At 40.5% G+C, this 26132-nt stretch overlaps 2 protein-coding genes across 3 annotated transcripts in view; one reads left to right on the forward strand and one right to left on the reverse strand.

The window, feature by feature from the left end:
* On the reverse strand, positions 1-23684 carry mideasb (mitotic deacetylase associated SANT domain protein b). 2 transcript variants are annotated; one of them, XM_079458249.1, is made up of 13 exons: positions 23562-23684; positions 17728-19519; positions 12290-12589; positions 11649-12006; positions 10311-10377; positions 8538-8680; positions 8291-8394; positions 5878-5953; positions 5347-5435; positions 4831-4977; positions 4613-4735; positions 4118-4302; positions 1-3029 (listed from the first exon to the last, which is right to left on the reverse strand). In XM_079458249.1, exons 2-13 carry the CDS (start codon positions 19165-19167, stop codon positions 2789-2791), a joined length of 3273 nt encoding a protein of 1090 aa, XP_079314375.1. In that variant the 5' UTR covers positions 19168-19519; positions 23562-23684; the 3' UTR covers positions 1-2788. The 2 variants fall into 2 exon arrangements, with proteins under 2 accessions (XP_079314375.1, XP_079314374.1); XM_079458248.1 differs by lacking the exon at positions 23562-23684 and adding an exon at positions 21727-22048.
* Positions 23670-26132, forward strand: part of ptgr2 (prostaglandin reductase 2) — a 3474-nt gene continuing 1011 nt past the window's right edge. Inside the window, exons 1-8 of the mRNA XM_079458251.1 lie at positions 23670-24190; positions 24282-24400; positions 24585-24776; positions 24852-25022; positions 25277-25486; positions 25578-25699; positions 25818-25905; positions 25996-26035. Coding sequence (XP_079314377.1) covers positions 24151-24190; positions 24282-24400; positions 24585-24776; positions 24852-25022; positions 25277-25486; positions 25578-25699; positions 25818-25905; positions 25996-26035 — 982 coding nt within the window. The 5' untranslated portion in view covers positions 23670-24150. The remainder of the gene's footprint in view (positions 24191-24281; positions 24401-24584; positions 24777-24851; positions 25023-25276; positions 25487-25577; positions 25700-25817; positions 25906-25995; positions 26036-26132) is intronic.

The raw sequence follows: 26132 nt of genomic DNA on the forward strand, positions 1-26132 counted from the left end.
ACGGTTACAAACATTGCCATGTTTTATTGTGTTTTGTCATATTTATTATTCTAAAGCACGTGAGAAAAACACAATTGAAACACAATAAGTTAGACTGTAGTAAAAAGCACTTCAGATTTCTTTCCACAGCCATCATTAGTGTACAAGCCCCTATGAAAAATAGCATAGAAAGTGTGCATACAGTTAAGTCTTTTGCGTACTTTACAGTCTACATAAGAATTTCCCTTGGCTGAATGAAAGAGAGAAACGTTGCAACGCTCCCAACATACCCTAAACTCATTGAAATATTTGAATAGGCCTATTCATATCCGAACAACATCGATAATACAAAGCTTGGCTAAATCGTTTTGACAATTGCCCCATCTTCATATTAGAGCAGATCGGTTTTTACACACATATGAACAAGTATATATAATAATATATAGATTTTTCAGCATAACAAAAAGACATTAAATAGTCCAGGAAGCTTCTTTTTCTCACTTGGCTTCAAGTTTGAAACAGTTTTGAATATCGTTGCATTACCTACACACAACCACGCATGCACACCCGTGCAAATAAACAGACATACTTGCAAACAAACGCACACTGCATAGAACACTTCAGTGTGATGGGGAATAATTGGAGCCGTTACTCTTAGCCGTGAACTCCCCTGAGTGTCTATCCTTTAAGAGAAGTCTCTTTGTTGCCATGGAGACAAAGCCAAGAAGTGTTTGGCCAGCGGAGACCGAAATCCAAGATCAACTCAGTAGCCGACAGATCTCTGTGCCAATAAATACATACGGAAGGATTTGTTCTAAAAAGTTGATTATTTCATAATACTTTTGTTCAAAGATGCTGAGGGTAAAATAAAGAAGTGGAGTGGCTGAGGAACTCGAAGCCCCTCTATTGCTATTGCACTTGCATCAGTCAGGTTCATATAAACATGCTCTCAGCTATCACGGGTAGCAAATGTCCAAAACTTCAAGTCAAATGAGAAAAGAATCACCACCCCCTCCAAATAAACACAATAAAACAGTACACAGCTAATAGTAACAATTATAATAACAATAAATGATTTTTATCAGGGACAGTCACTATAGTCTGAGGAGTATAACAAGGAAAATATAACAATTGTAAAAGTGATTGTCAAAGATAGAAACTGTCGAAAACATTGAAGGCATCAGCGAGGTGACCGTTTCAAATTAAAGGAATAGCTCAGCCCGGAATAAAGACTAACCCTCATGTTGTGTCACATGTACGAGAATTTTGTTTAACAGCCAAGTGTCAGAACTTCCCTTTTCCACAAAGAAATGTTCAATGAGCACAATGCTCAAGAGAGGACAACGATACGCTTCAATAGTAGTTCATACGACTTGCAGTTGACATACAATTTTGAAGCCATATGATAGCTGGGTTTAAAGAACCGATGAAAACACTGGCCAACGTTCAATATGTAAATGCACGGATTAAAACTTGTTTTCAAACATTTGCATTTTCATGGCTTATGTACAGCACCAAAATCCTTTATGGTAACGCTTTACAATAAGGTTGTTATTTGTTAACATTAGTAAATGCATTAGCGAATATGAACAAACGATACGCAATGTAGTCGTTCAGCATATTAATCAAAGTGAAAAGTGAATATTCAGATTTTATTTACTTTTGTCATTTTTAACCGGTCTGTCTTTCTTTTGCTCAATACAAAAGATGTTTTAAAGAATGTTGCTAACAGAAAACCGACGCTACCCATTAACTTGGTTTTGTGTACATACAATAGAAGTAAATGGGGTCAGGTTTTGCTGAAGAAAGATATACAGGTGTGACAACTTGAGGGTGATTAAATGATAACAGAATTATCATGTTTGGGTGATCTATCCCTTTAGTGTCAGTACAGTTGTTCGTGTTAGTTCATTGTGCATTATTAAAATCAAAGGTAACTCTTAACATTAGTTAATGTATTAGTACATGCTGAAATGAACATGAATTGATATGAATAAATGCTGTTGAAGTATTCTTCATCGTTAGGTCATGTTAGCTAATGCATCAACTACTTGTTAATAAAACACAACCTTTTTATAAAGTGTTACCATTTTCACTGTATAAAGAAAGAGCCGCTAGGAAATTTAGCTTAATCTCATTTTATATGCCACAAAAGAAAAGACTGCAATAATATCATGAGGGAGATTAAATAGAACTTTTTTTTAGGTAAACTATTCCTTTAAAATATTGGGAACAGAAAGCCCCACATTACAGCACTAGAGATCAGAGAGACCAGGCGTACACAGTTGTGCAAGCATTTGGCAGTCACGTGGGAGAGAAATATACCATCATTTTCATTTCGAAACAAAGAAAAGCCTAAACTCGCCCAAAAGTAATTCCACACAGACACAGCGTCATCCACTCGCTTCTGTTTTGTGTCCTTTCACATCCACAGCACTGAATCCATACAGGGTCTTTTCGCCGGAGAACAATAAATGAATTCTATGCACAGACACCGGAGACATGTGCTGTGTCCAGTCAGTGTGTGTTGTTGGATGAGTCCAAAAGTGCATTTATAAAGACACACGCACACATTCACGCTCACACAGTCACACTGAAATGGCATGGCTTACACTCCCAATAGCCCTATTTCTGAACCCCTGAATGCTGCTGAAGCATCTTTTCTCTTTTGAAATCTCTCATACACTCATGTAACGCACGCACGCACGCAAAGGGAGTGAGCCAGTCCCTGAAACGGTTTTGGGATGGGTCTTGTTGGCTGGTAAAATAAAAATAAATAAAAGTCAGTCTGTATAAGAAAGAGCATTAGCTAGTGCCAGTCTTCGTCATCTGCATCCTCCTCTTCCTCTGAGGAATCATCGCTGCTTGCTCTTCTCGTTCTGTCCTGATTCCCCATCGCTCTTTTCTGTTGGGCGGCCAGTAACGCGACTGCCGCCTGCTGTTGAGCCTCCCGCTGTTCAGCCTCCCGCTGCAGGAGTGCAGCCTGCTTCTTTTCGGCTTCAGCGTGACTCTTCATGTGAGCGCTGCGGCTCTTCACTTTGAAGAAGATCCTGAAGAGAGCACGGAGGTCAGATTAGCACAAAACATGTGCAGCGGGGTATCAATTCATGTGACACCAACATTCACAGATTTTAATACATGCCTACTAGCGTTGCGGCACGTATATGCTAGTTTACTCTTAAAAGATGATCAAATTCGCATTTGCTGACAAAACGTAGAGTTTTCAAGAAAAATGCCCATAAAATATTCATGACTATACAGCTTTGATATCATTTATAGGGTGAAAAACCCGTAATTTCCAGCTCCAGCTCAAACTGTGTTTATTAAGCAATTTCATGGGGTGAATTTTTAAGCGTTTACATGTTTTGTTTTTGGCTTAACATAGTTTAGGCTAAATGCACTGCAACTTTTTCATTTTGAGGCAGAAACTGCATTGAGCTTTATCCTGTGATCACTCGTTCCATGCTGTTTAGACATAGTACTACAGTGCTAATATGAGTGTTTTTGAACATGTTAATTCCATTGCATTCAAATATGGTAATCATATATAAAAACATCCAAGGTTACCATCTGAACATGTTCCAATATATATATATATATATACACTACATGTCACAGTGACACGCATGGTGATGATCAGAGAACAGTTTTTTAACATCTCTGTGCACATGGTTGCCAAGAACATTTGGATTTTAACACGGCAACTGTTGCCATGGATAAAATCTCCCATCAAAGTCAGATGTTGCTTTGCTACTAGACTGATCTCTGATGGATGTTATGCAAGAGCCATTAGGCTTCATTGATTCTTTAAGACCCCTTTGCTAGTCTTAAGAGCAGCTGCACGTCTGCCGCATAAAAATCGATGTCAGTACACGTGCACTGTAAATGCACACCAGTGTCACAGCAGTTACATAATTCTGTAACATGTATCCATTATTATTATTATTCATGTTATTGTTTAAGTACTTTTGTTATTATTGTTCATATTTATAATATAATAAACATGAACAAGATATGTTAAATATGTAATAATGATATTATTTAAAATTATATTTTGTTTATCAATAATAAGCGTGTTCACATGTTTAAAGTATTTTTTTACTTGGTTATTTAAATGATGCTGTTGTTGTTAACTGACCTGCCGCACTTCTTGCAGGGAAATTCCCCCTCCGGGTTAGTTCCCTTTCCTGTGTTGCCGGACCCACTCTTCCGGGCGGTGGTGTCTGGACGAGGTTTAGGTTGTGGTGCTGGCCCGTGCCTGACCATCGTGGATGGATCACTCGTGCTGTCCGCCTGATTTCTCAAGACCAGAACGGCAGCAGCCTTTCAGGAAAAACATGGTCAGTAAGCACTACAAACTAATAATGGAGCAACTCCTTTAAAATGGACTCAAACTTCGCACAGCACCGCTCTATATTTAACCAACGTTAAATGTACTATGAACAGATACTGCAACAGTGCAATTCACACACCAAATGACGAACACCACCAGAGGGCGCTTCAAATACCTTACAGTTGTTAGAAAGTCAGAAGAACTGCTTTTCAAATCACTATATGGGTTGTTGTAAGTTTTAAAATGACAAACAACACGAGCATATAGCTGTCTTGAAGTGCTTTATGCACTTGTTCTCACATTTTCAGAGGCCTGTAAAGATTGTGTCACCCTGCCCGGGCTGTTTTCTTGTCTTCCGTCACATGACCCTTCCCACTTCCTGCTGTCGTCCTCTTCTTTCCGTGATTCAAATTTCTGTGAACTCTGCAGATTGATGGAAAAAAGACGTGTTGGTCTAAACAAATTCAAGCAAACAGGTGCACACACACACACACAGAACAGAAGCCACAGGAACTAACTTTATTGTCCACTTCCTCCTCTGCTGTAGGTTTAGTCTCCGGTTGCTCCGCCTCTCCATATAAGAGCGTTCCGTTCCTGCCGATCTTCACCTGCTTCTTGTACGTGTAGTAAAACTCCACACACTGAGCCACTGTCTTGGAGCTCACCTTTGAATGAAACACAAATATTGCTCACAACTCACACAAACAAACCTTCAGTTTTCAGCAGTTTTCCATTTGCACACTACAGTTTGGGTTTTAACGTTGAACAAAACATGAGCCCTGTAATACATAACTGTGCTTCTAAAACGTATTCCCGTATATAGACTAAACCGTTCTGTTTTTATCCTACTATGGAAGTCAATTGTGCCCCAGAACAATTTGGTAACAAACATTCGTCCGGATATCCTTCTTGGTGTTCAGCAGAAACAACACAATGTATACAGGTATGGAAAACATAAGGGCGAGTAAATATTGACATTATTTTTGTGTAAACTATCCCTTAATGAGTAGTACTGTAACAAAATCACGTCCTACCACTTTCTGGACCATAAAGAAGTCCTTTTTATAGGCAGCAATGCCTCTGTTGAATAATCGTCTTTCTTCGGCCGTCCAGCTGTCGGAGCCTGTGTGGGACACACAATCCGTTCTAGAAATCAGAAAGGGACAGTACATGCATCCTATGCGCTCACAGACCACCCCCACCCCCCTTCACAAACGCATACATGCACAAATATCACAGAAACAGCAGACAGTCGGCACACGCTTCCAGACGAACAATAATGCCCCTGTTTTCAACCAGGAATTAACAACATGCCACAGACAGCCCCACCCCCTCACACACTCCCAGACTCTACCCATCAGCCAGCACTCTCTGCATCCGACCCCTCCCCTCTGCTGTACTCCAGCTGCTTTTGTTTACAACCGAGAGGGCAAGAGCAGCTTTGGAATGCCACCGTAGGGGGGGTGCAGCGTACCGAGAGCACAGGCCGACATACCGTTGGGATTATTTCATGTCACCCCAGTAAAAGCGAAAGAAATTGTGGTTGGCAGCAGATGGGGACTTACCAGAGTAGTGGTAGTCGACTAGAAGGTGCGATTTGGGAAAGATGGGGTTTTTTAACAACAGACAGGTGAGAGCCCCCTAAAAAGAAAATAAAGTGAATTTAGCTTTGGTTTGAAAGAAGAGAAAACAAAACAGTTTTGTGTTTTTTTTTTATTTAAAACTGACTACCCATAACGTATGTATTAAAACAAGACAAATAAGTTAAGTATGAGTTTTCATTGATTCTGACACCCTACAAAGCAAGAAAGCATCGAAACACTATATACTATATATTCCACCACGTAAACTTTTATGCATTTAGACTTTTTTTCTAGAGAGAGCCGTGCATTGGTTTCCTGAGAAACGCAGCCTTGTCCTTGGTATAGCTAACATCACGCTTGACCTGTTGATCTACAGAAAAAAGGGAATTTGTGTATAAACATGTGATTAAAAAGAAACAAGTTGTTTTAGTTTGCCTAAAAAATTACTTTAAAATGTTACGTTTTTGACGATTTCCGAAAATACTGCGTTGCTCTTAATATTACAGGTAGGTGTCCTTCAAAATTGTTAAGCACTGTATATTTAGCTTTCCATTTTATGACACGTTTTAAAATCAGTGGATGTATTCTTAGTTTACGACAATAATCCTTGTTGTGATTTGGCTGGAAAGGGAACAAGGGTAAGAAACGAGTCAGGGCATGTTATCCCACCAGTTTATACAAAAAAATTTAACCTGACAAAGATAGAGGGATTCATGGCACCGTAACATAAGCCAGATGAAGTGAGAGAAAAATGAGAAAAGGAGAAATACAATTCTGCAAGACTGTCTCCATCTCCTTGACAACATTTGTAATAGTCTGCTCAACGCGTTTAAAGCCTGCTGTGTAAGTCAGGAGATAAAAATCCATCGTTTTCTCTCTATCTTTCTCTCTCTCGCTCTCTGTGGTACAGTTTCTCAGGCTACAGAAATCCAGGACACCTTTCTGGGTCAATGAACTTCAACTTCTCTGCCACTTCATTTTTAGTGACTGTGGACAGAAAAGGATGCAGAGAAGGTGCAAGTAAGAACCTGCATCGCCTGAATGAACACTAATGCTCAAATGTGTTTTTATACACTCACTGTAGTGTATTTAGCCTATTAAGCCACAAATAATGTACCAGAGATGTATCAGATAAAATATCTAGACATTTTAGAAATATATTATAGAAATAATAGAAAAACACTGTGATAATGAAAAAAAGTCAAATAAACGTATATCCACAAGCAGTTCTTCAGTGAGTTAGGGGCTTTACAACAAGAAAAACATTTGTTAAAATTGAGAGAATCTTTGGCCTAAGACCTTTGTGGCTCAGAAACTTGAATTTTAAGTCTAGAACAACGTGCTTGCTAATACCAATTGCTTTAATATCTATGCCATCTAATGCCATTCGTGACAAGTGACTTATAAAGACTTTCACAAATACTTTTTGGGCCCAGTATAAATGACAAACTCTAGACACAGATTTACAAATAATGCCAACTTCATATTAGCCAGATGATTATAAAGAGATAAAGCACAAAACCACAAGTACCAGCAGTCTAGCAACATTACTCAAGATGCAAAAACGATCTACAACAAGATAAACTATTAACAGCAATGCAGTCCAACCTGTTGCAGTTTTGTATCTGCAGTCAACGGCAGTAACCTCAAAAGAAGCTCGCACACAACTCGCAGTTTCAATTTCAGCAGTAGCTATTGTTCAGATACAGCAAACACAAGCAGCACATCAAATGTAATAAACAGTTCCTCTCAGAAACACAAGGCACTCGATCCAGTCATTTTTAGCGTGTCATTGTGGACCAAGCCTGTGATTGACAGGCCTTTGCCATGGCAGCAGTGTGACAGCTCAGCAGTAAGTGACTGGCTGTTGTGTTGTTGCAGCGTATGGCGCAGCTGAGCGAACATTGAAGTGGATCAGATCAAAACATATGCACCGGTTGCGTCCTCATAAAGATGCATGTTTGCGTGTGAAAGGACTCGATGCTGTCGAAGGAAACAATGCGCGTCATTTACATGTGCATTTTTCCGAAATGACGCAAGTGCGTTTGCATGCGCTGCTCTCGTACATGCTGCACCTTGTCAGGCTTTGCAATGTGCAATTCCACATTCCACCTAGAATACATCCTGTAGCTCAGCTCATGGGTTTGAATTTCCGGGAATGCACATTAATATCTATTAAGATAAAAGCACCTGCTTAATGTATACATGTATGCACTTTTAATTTCAAAAAGTACATGGCAACGCATTCACTTCTCTTCTCTTCACCTTAGCCAATGCACTTCCTAACAGATATTTCCCTGTTTAAACACAAATTGTTATTCAAATGTTTTCCAAAGAGTGCTTTAAGCAAGGTGTAAACTGGGTCGAGAAGTACACAATGCAGCAGCACACTCACCATGATGTCACCTTTGCATTCATACAGGCAATGCATGGCCAGTTCCTGATTTGTCCCACCTCCACACAACGCACTTGAGCATGCCAGGTGCATGAGCTCGTCCACTGCAGAAACAAAGGAGGAGTGTTAAGGATTCCTAAAGACACGGTCATGCAGACTCTCCACTTCCTATTCAAACCACTAAACATTTTGCGTTTGTTCAATTTAACAGCAGAAGTGTTGTTGTAGGACTGTATAAGGTGTAAACCTCTCTGCTGTTGCTGAGTGCTGGACTCCAGGTCAGGCAGTGGAGCCCACAACAGTTCAGCTTTGTCTAGGTCGTGCTGCACTGCTGAATAGTCCCTGAGGTCTGGAACCTCCGCCTGGTACCGCGATCCAATGTTTATACGGCTGGAGAGAGAGAGAGAGAGAAAATATTAAGGTTTTCATTCATTCCAAATATATCCATCAATATCCGTGAAAAAAGGTTCGGATGAACTATTTTTAGTAGCTGGGATGTCCCCCTTTTGCTTTAGTTACAGTATGCACACTAGATGGCATGAACCCAAGTAACAATGTTCCAAAGAACATCTTGTGCACTTCAGTGGAAGTGATGAAATGTGATCTTCTGTACAGAGTAGTTAATGCTCAATATCACAAATGTATGTCTTATAAATAATGTCTTATTTACAACATTTGTGAAATTTACACTTGAAAATTCAGTTGTCCAGTTTAAACCTTTGCACACTACTGTATATAATCTTAACCAAAGGCTAGTTTAAAGATGTAGAAGACAATTACAATCAGTCACTTAAGACTGAAGGAAAACCAAAGTCGTTTCAGACTGATCTCTAGCGTCAGTTTGTTTCTGAAAAATAAAAAGAAATTGCTTGACCGAGGGTATTGTGCATAAAATTAACACCCTGTGTTTTTCCAAAGCCAAATGTTCCAATATCTGACTGCCAAGATCTGGGGATAAGACAAGACAGATTTTGCTTCACTATTTTGTTCCAGAATGTGCTTTCGTCTTGCACCGGCCAAATCCAAAAACGAAGGGACCTGTTGCCATTCATTGAGAGCGAGAGTCTTTGTATGTAGAAGAGAAAGAATCTTAACTGAACACTGAGCATTACATAAACCGGCTGGTGCCAGTCAGAGACGATATCCCATAATTCTCTCTGCTCAGCCACTATCCCCCACCCACTCTCATGTAAGATTTAAGAAACCATTTCAGACATTGTTCCCCCATTAATACACTAACAATAACATATCACACTAATGCTTCATTTAAAGGGATAGTTCACCTTAAAAAATAAAACTTCTGTCTTTTACTCTTTACACTCTTTAATAATCCACTGAACACAAAAGATATTTAAAATAATATTTTGTAAATCAAACAGTTCTGGGGCACCATTTCCTTCCATATTAGGATTATAAACTACTATGGTTGTCAATTGTGCGCCAGAACGGTTTGGTTTCATTATTCGAAATATATTTTGTGTTCAACAGAACAAAGAAATGCATACAGGTTTGAAACAACAAGAGCCTGAGTAAACTATCCCTTTAAATGCACTAAATGCATTGAGCTATAAACATACATTGTGCTGTTGTAAACTATAGTTTGTAGTTTTTCATTGCATGGTTCATCCGAACAATAGAAATTCTCTCCCCATTTACAGTCTTGTCATTGTAAAATTGTTCTGGCCACCATGACAGCCCAAGTGACATCATGAGGTGCCATAGTGGCGGTCAGAACATTTATAATGTGAAATTGCTGAAATATCGAGTTGTTTTCCCCTAAACTGATCTGTGTTACATGAACAACGAACCGTGCATACTTTCTTGATGACACTCTTGAGTGCTTTATTAAGTGTTAAAATGAGTCATAATTTACTGCTTTTGTGTTGCATTCACCCAACTGGATATTCATGAAATGATCTTATTCTGTGTTCTGAAAATACAAGACCGTCATACAGATTTGGAGCAAACCTTTGTGTAAATGATGACAGAATTTTCTTTTAATAATAACGTGAGTACTTACGGCTCAATGCTGACAGGTGTAGCTTCAGTCATAGAAGAGAGCACAGGAGGTGTTATATCACTGCTATCTGCACATTTACAAACAAAAGACATTAGACATAGGCATAACCAGTTTGTCTCATTAAATACCATCTTGCTTTGTCTGTATATACTAAAGCTTCATTCTAAAACCTAGTGAACGAAGCATTTTCATTCAGTAGTTGTGGAAAAAAATCTGTTCCGTAAAGAACTTCTGAGATACCTCATTTTTTTATTAATCCAAAAGGCATAAGTATAATTATGCTGCTTTCCTTTTGAGACCTTGTTTCTCCATATCTTCATATTGTTGCCGCCATTACCATTAGTCACCCCTGCAAATATCTAAGCAATACAAAGTTGAGAAAATCAACTTTGTACTTCTTAAAGGATTAAATATTGTGTTGTCAGTTTTTTCCAAATTCTGAAAAACAATGAATTTAGAGATCTAAGGTTTTGGAAGGACAGCAACAATTTGCAGAAAAGACAAAACACAAATAAATAATGCAAAACTAAAGAAAAACTAATAATTTATCAGACAGAGTAAAGAGAAATTTTGACTAACTATACCTAAATCTAAATTAAAAACTAAAAATTAAAAATTTATAGAAATAAAATTGCTTTTTTTATTCAATATATCTGCGCTATATGTTTTAGGGGCAATTACCGTACAAATATTAACAATGGTTGTATTACAATAAAAGTATAACCTTTGTTTGGTGTATTGCCATCCAAAATGTTTTGAAATTAAAACAATAATTAAACTCTTTACTGTAGTAAAACCATTGATAATGTATGCTTACCATCGTTTAACTATAGTAAGAATGTTTGTTTTGACTTGCGTCAAATGATAAGTTGTCATAAGTGTATAAAAGCATTAGCATAGCAATGTATGCTAACGACAGACTGACATAATACTTCAAAAGAGCTGCTGCCTATATAGAGCATTCCAAATAAATCACTACTATGACAGTAAGGACGCTCCCTACGAAGCCAGCTGCCTGTGTAAACATCTCACTGGGTTTTAATAATAGCCATCAAGTAAATCATTGAAGGAACAGTTCACCCAATAAATTTGCCCCTCGTGTCATTCCAAAACTGTATGACTTTCTTCTGTGGAACACAAAATATATTGCATTGACCACCATTGACTTCCATTGCAACATTTTTCTTCTCGTGTGTTCCACTGAAGAAAGTCAGGTTTTGAAAGACATCAGGGTAAATAAATGATGACAATTTTTAAGTTCTAAACATTGAGCACACGAACTGTAAATTGTTGCTTTTATTTTTCTGTCCTACTGTACAAACAGGGAAAGAAACTCACTGGAGCGCAGGAGGCTGCGGGTGGCAGATTTAGGCGTGGCAGGTGGAGGCAGCCCCTGACTATTTGCTGCTGCGGAGGCGGCCGCGGCTGACAGGAAGGTGGAGAAGTAAAGACCCGAGCCCTCTCGAACGGGGCTGAGGATGGGCGGTGGAGTATAAGGAGGCATGTTGAGAGGGTTGTCGACCATGCGGACAGGTGAACGTAGATGGCTCTGGTATGGCGTGATGCTGGAATAAAACGGTGGGGCGATGAAAGTGCCGAGTTTAGGTGGAGGAATGAAGAGCGGTTCTGGACGAGGTCGTCGCTTGGCTTTGGCGGATTTGCCATCGGCATCATTTCCACTCTCAGTTCCACCATTCTGTTGAAGAGATTAGACATTGGCAGGCTGGTTACTAGACAAACCCCTCTAAAACAAACCATATGCAGTCTGGAGGATCCTGATGAGTGTCTAATCATTTCTCATAAATCAAATGGGAAAATAGGGCGCTTGGATGGATTGGGGTGCAGAAAATGGACTGGTTCAGAAATATCAGGATTATTGGGGGATTTTAATACAGGGATTAAAGAGAGGGAAAGGGGTCAGATCAGAAGGCAGAATGCAACAAAATGTTAATCTGATATTAGATCAGTCATGTACTAACCTGGCCAGAGCTTTCAGACAAGGAGTTACGTAGTGAGCGCCGTCGTGTAACAATCACAGACGTCTTGTAATCGGAGATCATGTCGTGAGAGCCCAAATGCCGCAGTGGCCAGCTGGCTGAGAGAGAGGCCGGCTCGTAGTCCGGAGATGAGGTCTGCCTCACTGGTACAGAGACGGGAATGACCAATGGCATGAGGCTGTCATCTTTGGGCCTCTTGGCACTGCCTTGATCCATCTCAGTTGCCCCTTGACCTGGACCAGACGGGGCCACCGGGGGACTCCAGGGTCTGTGGGGCTCCAGCTGACAACATAGATGATTAACACACTGAAATTATTGAGTGCAAACACTTCACAATAAGGTTGTATTTTTCAACATTAGCAAAAGCATTAGCGGATGTAAAGTAAATGCCTGATTACTATTTAATAATCTTTGTTAAAATTTAAGTTGGGCAATTTCTGCGATATAGATGCGGCATTTCCATGAGAAACTTGAAATATAAATTCTCGGAAAGCGTATTTATCTCCAGTAAACCGAACCATTTTACATATTACCCCCTGATGACAACGTCCAGACATAAGAAAAATCTGTTTATTTACAAGTTTTCTATTTTAAAAGACTAAAATAGACATGGGTTATGGTTGTGACAAAAAAGGACACACGTTTTAGAGAGACAACATATTTTGTATGATTTCCATGAATAAAAAATGTACAAAACCAGAAATAAAAACAAAACCCAACAGAAACAAATACACCCAACATATGGAGAACATAAAATTGTTTCTATACATTCATTTTCATGCGCCAATTTATGAAACATATGTACGGTTATGGATGTGACAAATTTGTTGTGACACTTAACTATAAAAAACTATGCTTAAAAAAATGCTTTGCAAACTTCACACTGGTATTAAACCACCAAATATTGTCATCTGAACTATCACTATAGTAAAAACCTTTCGTAAAAGCTCACGGTTAACGTTTGCATTGAATTGTCCAGTTAATGGCAATACAACTGTTCATGTTAGTTCAACCAATTAACATCAGTTAATGTCTGATATATATATATATATATATATATATATATATATATATAAAGTACAATTAAAAATGAACATGAACTAAGATTAATAAATGCTGTTCACTGTTAATACATGTTATCAACAAATGTTAACAATTACAACCCTATTGTAACGCGTTAACCTTTTATCTGAGCAGTGTGAATCCTTCCTTCCTTCTGTATTTGCTATACATTAAGGAAAATAAAGCTGATAAGATATCACAGGAAAAGAGGCAAAGTCCAGACCATTTCTCAAAACAACCTAAGGATTCAGATTCACCTCAATTACTTATACATGTGTATTGTGTAACCAGCAAATAATAAGGGCCACCAAACAGGCGGAGATCTCAGGTTCAGTTAAACACCGTGTCTACACCGGACGCGCCTGCCGCATCCAGTGTAGACAAAATGTTCAATTATAATGGGCTCTAATGCGTGCTATTGTCACGTCGCATCGTGCCGCATCTAGTGTAGACACTGTGTTACTCTCCTGTGATGTAAATGATTGGAAAAAACCTTCCTTCCATGTCAGGATAACTGAACAGCTGCATTGAATTTGACCTAAAACAGGAACTCAAAAAGAATCAAGTGGATCCTTATGCAATTTCACAATGTCCAAAAATGTAAAAACCTCAAACACTATGTTATTCGAGTAGAACCACCCCTTCTGGGAGGAGCCACAAATCGAAGTGTCCCTTATTGTGAGAACAATTCCTGTTTCTCTTTATTACAAACTCTAAGTGGAAGTAATCCAGCAAAGAAAATAAAACCACTCAAACGTCACTGACCCGTTACTGAAAAACACAACAACTGCAACATGCGTCACTTCTACCATGCATCTAGCTGGAAGTTGTGTAAAAATGACGAATCCCTGATGATGTGGCCTGTCTTATCTAAAGTGTGACCTTGCTGGCACCGCTGAGGTTTTAAGATTAGCCCTAACTCTTTCACCCTTGAAGGAAATGCATTTCAGCCTACTTCTAGAAAAAAGCAGATGGAAAAGCATTAAATGACTCCCATCAGTACTTGGACACAATAAACTTCACTGATTTATGTTCTTGCTCCTTTTAAAACAGCTAGAATCAAGTTGACGAAAGATACTTTCTTTACCGTCCCATGCAGACTGTGTTACAGTGTTGTAATCTGGCCCACAGATCAAGCGTATACATACTTGCACACCCTTTCTTTGTTATCATCGGTTGGGTGTCTTGAGGGAGTGCTTTTGTCTTTTTCTAAGGAAGTTTACGTATCAAGGAAAAGAAGAATGAACTAAATAGCATGCCCCAGAAATTTCAGTCCACTCCTAAAGTAACACATGACTGCTAATTGCGCTAATTCTTTGTGTACAATAAGAGTATAAGCAAAGTTATTACCGCACAGTCCAAAGATGGAAGATGAAGTACCGGCTCTGGGACAATGGGACAAATTCTCTATGAAGTATTCCAATGAGCTGACAATTATCCGAAATGATCAGAAAAGTGCTTTTGGGCTTTGGCCTTAATATTTCGGCTTCTGGGCCAGTGGGCTGAGGGTGGAGTGCACTTGCCGGTATTAGTATGAAGTGTCACCCATGAGACATTAGTTGCACTTGTGCGGAAAAGCTTTTGTTTTGGATCTACAGATTATGTGACTTAATGGTGACAGTCGGTGAGTGTTTCTTACTAACCTTACACTCCTTTAACAACTGAGAAACCTGCAGAACCTGTAAGCATTTGAAACAAGTACAGTATACTCTCAGTTAGCTTCTGCTTATTCTGGTACATTTACAGTCATGTCTATTAATGCACAATGTCCCCGTGAACTAAAAGAAACAAAGAAAAGCGTAAAACAGACTTCAACTTCTGGTGAGGTAGTTTATTGTGCTTAAATCTCAATTTGTTTAATCATTTTTAATAAACATCAAGCCATGAGCAAATTCATCAGTGGCCGAGTGGTTCAGGTAGTTGAGCTGGGTCCGGTTGCTTAAACTGCTTAGACTAGTCTTACAAGTTAGTCATCCAATTCTTTTCTTCAAAACTGGTCATAACTTCTTTAAGTCAGTCACGTACTAAGGAAGATTGGTCAAATTTTTCTTTTGAGATTTTAATTAGACCAAACTAATTGCTTATCAATGAGAGTAGTTATTTAGACTGTGTTAGGCGGCGTTTATACTAGTTCTACATTTTCCTTAATGAAAGCATAACTTAAGATTTCAAACCCTGAAAACGGAGACATTTGGAAACGCTGCAGAGCTCGTTTTATTTAGAAAACTCAGGGGTTGCGTTTCTTTGTAAACTAGGGGTGTGACCATGTGTCTCGCGAGAACACAATATCCTCACGAAAATGGCATGATTGAGTGCTGAACTCGAAATTGCGACCATTTTAGTCGCATATGCTCTCTAAATTTAACCTGTGCAACCATTTGTGTGACCTGTTTTCATTACTGTACAGAACAAGCTAATACCTTCCAGTGACCGGCCCAGCCATTCATAAAAACAACTTGATTTTCCATCCCGCTACTTTCCCACTGTTCCTCTATGTAAACATGCGCTAGACGGACGGTTTCAACATCGTGCTTTAAGCACTAGTGTTTACCGCGGTTTGCTGCTAGCAGCGCTTTGAGAAGCGGAATGTGCCACAAGTAGAGTATAGCAATTGCAAGTTCACATTGTGTTATTTGAAATACATTCACAGGCAAACCTCTTCAAAAACAAATCATTTGTCTCTTACATGTGTGCAATGTACACATACAAGGAGGATTGACCGTGTGATATGATCACCACCTATGCTAACACGAGCACTATGCAAAAGCTTATAGACAATACACCCAGAGCTCTTTACTAAAAGATGCACCTGTTCATTTTTGTGCAGTTACTGCCTGTCAGTTGAGTTTGTGACAAAACATTTAGCATTGTTTACATATTTTTACTGCATAATATAATTCATTTAAAATACAAGCTGATTTTATAATGCCTACATTTTTTAGCAATTTGTGCAAAGGTGAATAAGAGACACATAATTCATCATAAGCACTATTTCGGATGGGACTAGTTTTCCGGGGGTTGTTAGAGAAATTTGTGTTTCTCAGATGTACTTGGCGGATTCGGACGGGAATTAAAATCACACGAAATTCTCACACGAATTCTGTAAAAATTCCAGAGCAATTTACCAACTGTTTTTCGCCCAACTAAGTGATCTGCCGTAAGCTCTTACTAATGCGCTTATATACTTCGTGCATCCCTTTAACTCAATATTCCTCTTGAATAGATATGGACACTTTTGCAATTCTGCGAAATATTAAAATAAAATTGTGACGAGCCAAATCTCATAAACTGTTAGGACTGGCAACTGTAATATCAGTTTACTGATAATGGTGATGTAAAGTAATGAAAATGAGAAATTATTATAATAAATAATCTTGTATACTTCATTTCTGTGGGTTTATGATAAGCAGGCTGCTGTTGTTGGGTCATATGACTATATGCAATGCACGTGCTCTACTGCAGCACCCAAGCTTACGAAACAGACACTCCTACCTCTGTAATATCTAGTCCCGTCCGAATAGGGCTATTAAGGATTTCTTTTAAAATTTGAAAAATCTCGTCTCGTCTCATCTCATGGGATAAGTGTCTCGTCACACCCCTGGTGTAAACGGACAAAAACGCTTCCCTGATTTGTTAAGACCTTGTCATATGTGCCATTAGACAAGGACCGTGTAAACAACAGGTATAACTTCAAGCTTCGTACATGGATCGACATGGTGACATTACAGCAACGCGAGAGAGAATCGAGAGCCGTATGCTTTTAAATAGCTCACTCAGTACTGCGATGTCATCCGTTGATCGGTCTACGCTTTGCCAGATGAAATCAAACAACCCTAATAACATGGATTACCTCTTCTAACGTTATCCACATGAAGACGTCCTTGCTTTTCCTCGCCATCATGTTCATTTTGTACTGGTCAGACTGTGACTAGTAGCCACTGTCATCAACAACAGAGTTGAAAATGCAGACTTTTTTAAACGCTGATTTTGACAACGTTGTTGTGTGTACGTTAAACTGATTAAAAATGACAATTTTTAGTTTTCTACTCCATCTTTGTCATGTACACATACTCTAAATAAGCCAAGGGTGTAGAATAACATTCGAGCATGACGCATCACTTTAAAGCATTAAAATATTTTCACCACAGGAAGATAATATCTTCATTAAAGAGGAGTTTAAAGGGTTAAAATGTTCAACTAAAGATGGAATTTAAGTCAAGATGTAGATAAACTTCCCGTCATAGTATTTCCCCTAATTCTCAAAACATCAATGAATCAATAGACACTTGGCACACATTTCCTTTCTCTTACATACTTGACTAAAAATACATTAACAAGTGAACAGTCGGCTAACTCACCTTGACGTTACGATCGGGAAGAGATTCCCTTTCCGAAGCCTTCAGAGCCAAGGTTTCCAGATTAGCCTCTTGAGAGACCCTCCTCTTACGCCGTGTGCTCTGAATTACGCCTGTCGGAGCAGACCTGATGTCTTGCACTGTACTGGTCTCAGAAGCCCCGTTTTGTGAGCCTTGGGTTTGATGATCAGTTGGCATGACGAATGGGTTATCCGAGACCGGGCCTCCACCTTCTTTAGAAAGCCGGCGTGATCTTCGGGGCCCAGGCTGATGACTCTCAATGGACTGCTGGAGAACGGCTGAAGGAGGCTGGGGGATCGGCTCAGAGGCCTGGGTCGTCGGAGGATCAGGCATCTCCTGGGACTGTCCTGTTAGTAAAGGGTGATTCTGATCGACTGAGGGTGCTTGCTGGCTATTACAGTAATTTTCCACTACGTGCTGGTTTTGATGAGCGTGTTCCGATTTTTGTAGCTGTTGTACCAAGTCCAGTTGAATCATGCGTTGTTGTTGCTGTTGTGTCTGGTTTGGTGGTTGTGCTCGATGTTGCATTTGTGGTATATGCTGTGATGCTTTCTGATGCTGAAAAGCCTGTTGCTGCGACTGTTGCCGTATCTGTTCCTCCAGCAGCGGATGCAATTGTTGCCGCTGCGGCGGGAGCATCATCTGCCTCTGCATCAGCTGCTGTTGCTCCTGCGGTTGAGAATTTGCCTGCGTACTGTAATTCAGATTCGGCAAGGTCCGATTGCCCTGAACTACCTTATAGCAATTGGTTACCAAGTTCTGCTTGGGCTGTCCGAAAGCTAACTGAAAAGGTTGCAACACAGAATTCCCAGCGGCAGATTGGTTGTGCTGTTGTGAATTTAACACTCCAGGCTTTTGAGTCTGTTGAAAGGTTTGCTGTTGCTCCCAGTCCATGCTCCGTCCAGTTTTGAAGCTCTCTGCACCAGCCCCTAGTTTATCGGTGGCTCTAATAGCCGAGGGTTCAGATTGTTGTTGTTGTTGTTGTTGTACAGGCATGCCCTCATGAATTTGTTTTGCAAAAGCGGTCTGAACCCCCAAGTACGGCGCAAAGTTCTGGGGCCACGCGGTCATACCTTGTGACCAAGTGTTTGGTCTCTGTTGAGGTTGCAAGGATGGGTCTTGGTGTGACCACTTCATGGGCATTGTCTGTTGGTAGTGCCCACGGCTTTGATCGCCTTTCTCTGGGCTAAAAATGACCGAATTTAGGTACATATGCGGCGCTTCTGCACTGGAGCTTTCCACACCCACTCGGTCATTGTGACCAGGCCCTGAGGGAGGGACCCCGATCCCATAGTATGTCGAGGCCTGTGTGTGCTGAGATGCCTCTTTCATTGCCACACCCTGGTCGTTAAAGAAAGAAATACGTTTTCCTGTTCTCTTTGCGTTTAGCTTCGGTTGAGGTTGCAGGCTCATGACTTTCATAAAGGTACCGATGATGGTTGGAGTGAGTGATTCAGGAGACAAAAGTTCAAACCCCCAAACCACACAAAGTTCTTTCCAAAATAACAAGAAGTCTTAAGAGTACCGCTCTGACTTTGCTGTTACGTTTTATGCAGGTTAATGGTCATCCAAATCTACTCAACATGGTAGGAATACGAGTAAGCTTTAAGATATCAAACTGCAGCATCCGTTGCGCAGCAATAACAGTTTCAGTACAGTGTGGCTCTAACATGTCTATTTGTTTTATCTACACTGCCTGTTCTTCAGCTCCTGGGATATCAAACCGGGTTGAAAGGTCTTTAGGTTAGCTTGCTCCTCATTCATGGCAGGCAACCTGAGAAGAAAGTGGTGAAAAATATTATGGTTAGCCTTCAGAGTCAGTCTTTTGGGCTCAGTTGGAGGTTCAATTCAATTGTCCGTCTCAGCGATTTCATGAATGAGGCTCTCAAAAAGGATTTAAAAAAAGGTGGACCCGCACACTGTCTATGATCAAAAAAACATTTATGACAAACAATTATGGTAGTTTCCGCAGTCTTGCACAGAAAGAAGCTAATGACTAATCTGGGCAACTAATTCAATAACTGACACACATGCGTGACTGCTAACTACCCGTCAGGGGAAAGTGGGACTTTGGGGTTTCAGTGTGTTTGTAGACAAATAGAGTAAAAGTGTGTAAGACCAGGAGAGATGTACAGTTGCACACATCCCTCTGATGCGTTACAATATACCAACATTAGTTTCACAATGACAGAGGGGTTTTAAGGTGATTCCCCATAAATCACATTAGAAACAGCACCCAAATGTTTAAAAAATAAAGTCTTTAAAATCATAAAAAGCACTTTGCTTTTCAATAAACCATTAAAAGGGAATGTGCATGCATAGCAAATAAGGCTACCATTGAAAAACGTTATAAATAATTTGCCACTTAAGACGTATGCATATTTCAAAAGTAAACATCCACTAGTGAACATTTGTTAAATGGGATTCATGTCAGAAAGACCTGCGCTCATATAGCTATAAAGAAATAAGATGCAATAGGTTGTGCATTATTTTATTGATCAACCCAAATGTTCTTCATACTCTTATTCTTCTTGTACCGTGTATTTGCTGCAATAGGAAAAATACAATCGCATTACTGATACCTCCTGCTACCGATTAAACATATTTACAAATTTCGTTTATTATTAAACGTTGTTTAATTAAAAAAAAATGTGTCCAATGTGTTTACAAGAACGTGTTTCTTTGACTGATTTCCTTTCGATGAAAAGGGAAGTGGTCTCCTAACATCACTGTATACATCACTGGCACAACAATCCATCTAAACACACAGTCACCGTGAGGAAGCAGCAAAGCACTGAGTATTCTGCAGAGTCGCAGTATGTTACAAAAGGCTCATTCATGTAGAGATCGGCTTAAGTAAGAATCTATATCAAAGACAACACGCAGTACTTAGAGCAGTCACGTAAAGGCTGCAGTCTTGTCAGAGGTGGCGCAATACAATAATGAGAAACCCATCCTAGTACGAGGATGTAAACAACAGTTGCATCAACCAAATCGCCGTCGAAAAAAAAAACATGATTTAGGTCAAGTTCAGCCGACGCGTTTTAAACCTGACGAAAACAACATGCAGTACAATATGAGTATTTTACACTAACCTAGCACGTTGTGTTATTTTGTTGCACAAACGACGCCCCAAAAAAGAAACAACGACGGTGCATGTTTACACGATCCAGTTTAAGCAGTACACAAGGTAACCCGTTTAATAGGCTTGTAGCGTCAAGCCCAGTTACCTAATCGTACCTGGTTCTAGATTTGAACTACGGACGAACGTGCATGCACGAGCAAATATCCCCTTTAGAGAAAAAGTGTCTGCGTCCCAAAACTTGGTGCGCTGTCTACATGCACAGCTTTTTAGGGCGCGTTCGCCCAGGACACGTATTGCGTTGCGCAAGCGAGGGTCGCTTTTAAAAGTTAAACCGCTAACGAGTGACTTCATGCGATGTTTAAAGGCACAAAGCTCACGCCGACTGCAAAAACGTCAACAGGCGTGTGTGCAAATAGATCGTCTACAACTGCCAAAACAGGGCACATGGAAAGCAAAAACGCGTCTCTTTAAATGTCGTCCACGCGGACATCTCACTAACGTTACGTTTTGACACACATCCACGCTGTTTGCAAATACTCCCTTCCTGGACCCCTTTCCTAGAGCAGCCAGCTCAGCGCTATTTACCAGAAGTCCTTTGTTGCAGAAAATGGCTTATCCAGTCACTAATTCCACGGCACGGTGAGACAACAAGGCGCCCTATGAAGCACGCTCGCGTGGGAAAATAGAAATGAAAGTAGCAAGTTACATGTCCGGCTGCCTGTCAACTGCGATGAACAGCGTGCGTTAGTTCTTACTTTCACGATGCTCACATCACGACTGTTATTCTGCAACGTCTCGCTAACGATGGTCTGTATTGCATGTTAAGGCTAGTCTTTCACTTCTGGAAAAATAGTCTTGACCTATTTTTCCAAGACGCTGAAAACAAGGATCCTTACCGTGCTCGTGAGTTCGCCCTAAGAACAACTGCACGGTCCGTGAGCCGGACGGTCCAAAAATGACTGCATGCTTATCCACGATTGAGTCATGCATTGCTGACCTCACTCGAGTAACATTCAAGGCAAGAGGTAGATCCGCGCACAAACCACGGAGAAATGGAGGGCTTCTTTGAGGAAATGGCGGGACGGCTATTTTTAAATTGCTAGCATTGCAGACACATGCGAATCAAAACGATTAGAAAGCAAGCAAGTTCACTCGCGCGTGGAGAGCAACGTTATGGCACAACATTCTCTTTCAGTCTTGTGATCCCCTACTGTCCTGGAATGGCCACGCCCACTTCCGCGACCATGTAAGGCCTTTCCCCTTCCATGCAGGCGATGTAAATTACAGCAAATGCACGGGTCATGCGGGAAATTCCGTCACTGGGAACGTCCTGTAAGCGTGCACAAAACATTACCCCTCACACCTGCATTAAGTAAACCAATGACAAAATCCTGATATTTGCGGCCAAGAAGCACAGGAAAAAAACTACAAAGTCACGCAGAAGCATCTAAAACGTGAAAAATAGACACAGGGTGCATCGCAAACGTTACGTTTTGTTCTGATATATTATTGCATTGATTGTGTAAATGTGTTGTAACGATTTTGCATAAAAGATGAAAATCCTCTACGTTTTGAAGTGGAACACTTAGACTTCCTGGACGCAGTACGTCAGAAATAGAAACCAATCAACTTTCATCAAAAAGAAAACCTTTAGAAAAAGGCATACACCGTAAACAGTCTAAGACGGAGAAGCAGAGAGTACCAGCTCTTAACTGTAACACACAAACCAATTCAGAGATTACTTTATAACATGTTTTGGACTACGCACGTCTTTCACCCATCTTGCCCATAGGACAATTTCTGCATGCGTGCAAAGGTTCAGGAGCCCAGGACATGACTGAGCATGTGCCGTTAGTAAGGAGACACCCATAGGCCTCATCATGTCAGTGTTTGTGGACTCCTTAAAATAAAGTGCAAAGCCAACAGACATGCGGCCAGCCGATCTCTGGGTATGGCATGTGCTGGGGTACCAGTTTCTGCCTATCCATAAACAATCGGATGATTTAAAGGGTGGTGGCGTTCTGTAATAATCGCAAAAATAATGCATATTCTTCCAGAGGTGCACGTATTCGGGTAAATCACATACGTCATAAACACGTTAACAATCGTAATAAAATGTAAACGCAATGATGCGTGACGGCCAATCAATACTCAAAGCACATCGTTATTTTTAATTTAGTCTTTGATGTAAGTGGATAATTGAGAAAGCGATGCATGCACTTAGGCAGGATTGCAATAAGCGCTGCGATAGCTTTGGGGGAGGCGAGCACAAGTTTATAAGACACAGTTGTTGCAACACCGCCAAATGTTGCACAACAGTAACGCGATCGTTTATAATGCAGGTACACAACCAACACACGCACACTGCTGAGACCGCCACTGATTTAAAGGGAAAGCATTAACTTGACAATAAGTAAATGGGTGCATTTGTTGCAACACTGCTGTCTTCCTACATGATAAGCACTCTCGGTTGCCTCTCGCGTGTGCAGGGCTGCATGGCTCCGTACGTGCAAAAATGATTTGTTAAAACAAACAGCAACAGTTCACCACGCCTGTAAAAGCACATCTGATTGTTTATTTCAAAAGTACGTAACCACCCGATCGAACTCATTGTTGTGGATAAGGCACTATTCGACGTCCTGCATAAAACTATAGAAATGTATGCATTTTACAAGCGGACGTGCATTAAAAGTCGATCGGATTAGAAATGCCTTCTCGCGTATTACATTACCGTTAAAACATGCGACGTAGCTCCAGCAATCCTGATCGCTTTCGTGTTGCTTTTAAGAAAAAAAGAGGAAAAAAAACTTAAAGCCTTTGGATGCAGCGTCACTTCCTCGTTGGTAACAAGAGCGCCACCCGCTGCAAATCGCACAGTGATGTCATGTTCACTTGCATGCAGCTATAAACACATTTTGTGCGTCGATCGTGGCATTTTTACAATGTAAAATAACACATAAATACGCGCATTGTCGATGTCATTGTAATAGTGTGCAAATGTCTGCTTTCGGAGTACAAACGAAAACACGCTGACATAATATATTGTCGTGTTACGGTAAAACATTCCCTAAAACTTTATTGCGACCCGCCGTTAACAGGAAAGAGGAAGACAAAAACATTCACTAATCATGTCCAAAGTAAACACATGGAAAATGCGACCAGCCCTTTAATGCCGGCGCCGTGGCCAATCGGGAGACCGGCTGAGCGTCACGTGATTGTTCAGGAAGTGGTTGTTTCGTGATTTTGAATGTTGCTAAATCTATCTTCAGCAGATTTTCTCCGATTTAATTCGTTAAGCGATATAATGACACAACGATAAAATGTTAAAGGCGAAAGGTGTTGTTTTGCACTCTCGTCCAGGTAAACCATGCAGATCTTGCACGTTCAAATGTACCAATGTTGACTTTACTGCACGTCTCTCTCTTACTTCGGTACTTGTGCGCCTTAATAGGCAAAAATGGTCATCCGGTTCCCGAAAATTTCCGAGTTGAAGAAATCGTTAAACCCAGTGAGCTGGAAGAAGAGGAGGTGCTAGTTCGGACACTGTATCTGTCAGTTGACCCGTACATGGTGATATGACCTTGTTTCTATTTACTGCAAAACATATGATTATTAAAAAAACTATTGTGAAAGTGATTTTTTGCGAAGGATTGTTATTCACCGTGATGCGTTTTCCGTTTTATCATGAATAATCTGATCACAGAACGAAACCCTCTTTATTCACCAAGCATTTGTTACGCCACACGTATTGTAGCGTTGTCGCATGAACGATGATACTGGCGCCGACTACCTGTTGCCATGGAGATTAGAGGAGCCCGTGGATGGAGGGGGAGTTGGAATAGTGGAGGCAAGCAAAAATAAAGCATTGTCTGTGGGCAGTATTGTCACCTCCTTCAACTGGCGCTGGCAGACGTATGACGTGAAGAATGGAAGCCTTTTACAGAAGGTATAATGTTAATTCTGCACGTATACAAGCCTGTTTGTTCCTCAGGATGTAAGTGTGGGGTATTTGCGCCTGCAGGTTAATCCAGTGATGGTGAATGGTCACCTGTCATATTTTCTGGGAGCAGTAGGCATAACTGGCCTTACTGCTTTATTAGGGGTGAGAGAGAAGGGTCATGTGACTCCTGGGACCAATCAAACAATGGTTGTCAGTGGAGCCGCCGGTGCTTGTGGGTCAATTGCTGGACAGGTAATTTGCATGCGTTGACAAATGAAATGTGTCAGTCATCTCCGGAGGGTTGTATTTTAGTTGCATTAGAAACTTTTTATTGCTAACGCAAAACAGTCCAAACGTCCCATAGACTTGCATTATAAGGATTTGGGAATGGGTTATCGTGACCTAGTAAGCATCCTCTTAGCAACCACCCAGAACACGTTAGACACCATGAAGCAACTTTTGTGATGTGCATCATGTTATTCCAATTGACCCTCTTGTTTTTTAAGATTGGCAGATTGGATGGTTGTGAGAGGGTGGTGGGAATTTGCGGATCCGACCAGAAATGCCAGGCCTTGGTGACCGAGCTGGGTTTTACTTCAGCTGTTAACTACAAGAAGGGAGATATCAGCTCATCTCTGAGGGAACATTGCCCCAAAGGGATTGATATTTACTTTGACAATGTAGGGGGTCCCATCAGCGACGTTGTTATATCACAGGTTCAGTATTCATACTCTGTGCTTTTCTCTTAGAATGGTTGGGTTACTCTTTGTAGGTCGTTTGTTTAAGTGCGGCCCTCGCTGTGTGCAGATGAATACCGGTGGTCATGTGATCCTGTGTGGCCAGATCTCACAGTACAATAAGGATGTGCCTTACCCTCCACCTCTTAGTGAAGATACCCAAGACTCTTTGCGTTTAAAGAACATTACAAGGTACTAAATGACCATTACCTAGCTTGTGGGGTGCCACGTGTTTGTTTGTGGTGTGAATATTATTTTTTCTTTACATGAATGCACATGGTAACTTTAGTTACAATAAGTATGTTCACAGGGAGAGATTTGTTGTCTTGAACTACATGGAGAAACACGAAGAAAGTCTTCTTCAGCTCAGTCACATGGTAAAGACGGGACAGATAAAGGTATGAGGAAAACAGTGAGTAACCATGTAACGTGGCTGTGAGGAGGATTGCATGGTCACGTGGATGAGTTGTTTCTCTTTTATTTTACAGGTGTTGGAAACTGTTGTAAATGGTATAGAAAACATGGGAGGTGAGAGCTTAAACTGTCAGTGGTTATATCACTTTACGTACAAATCGAAAGGATTGTTTTGTTACACTGTAAATAGATACAGGAAAGAATTATTTAA

Source organism: Barbatula barbatula, assembly GCF_947034865.1.
Source record: "Barbatula barbatula genome assembly, chromosome: 6".
Taxonomy (NCBI): domain Eukaryota; kingdom Metazoa; phylum Chordata; class Actinopteri; order Cypriniformes; family Nemacheilidae; genus Barbatula; species Barbatula barbatula.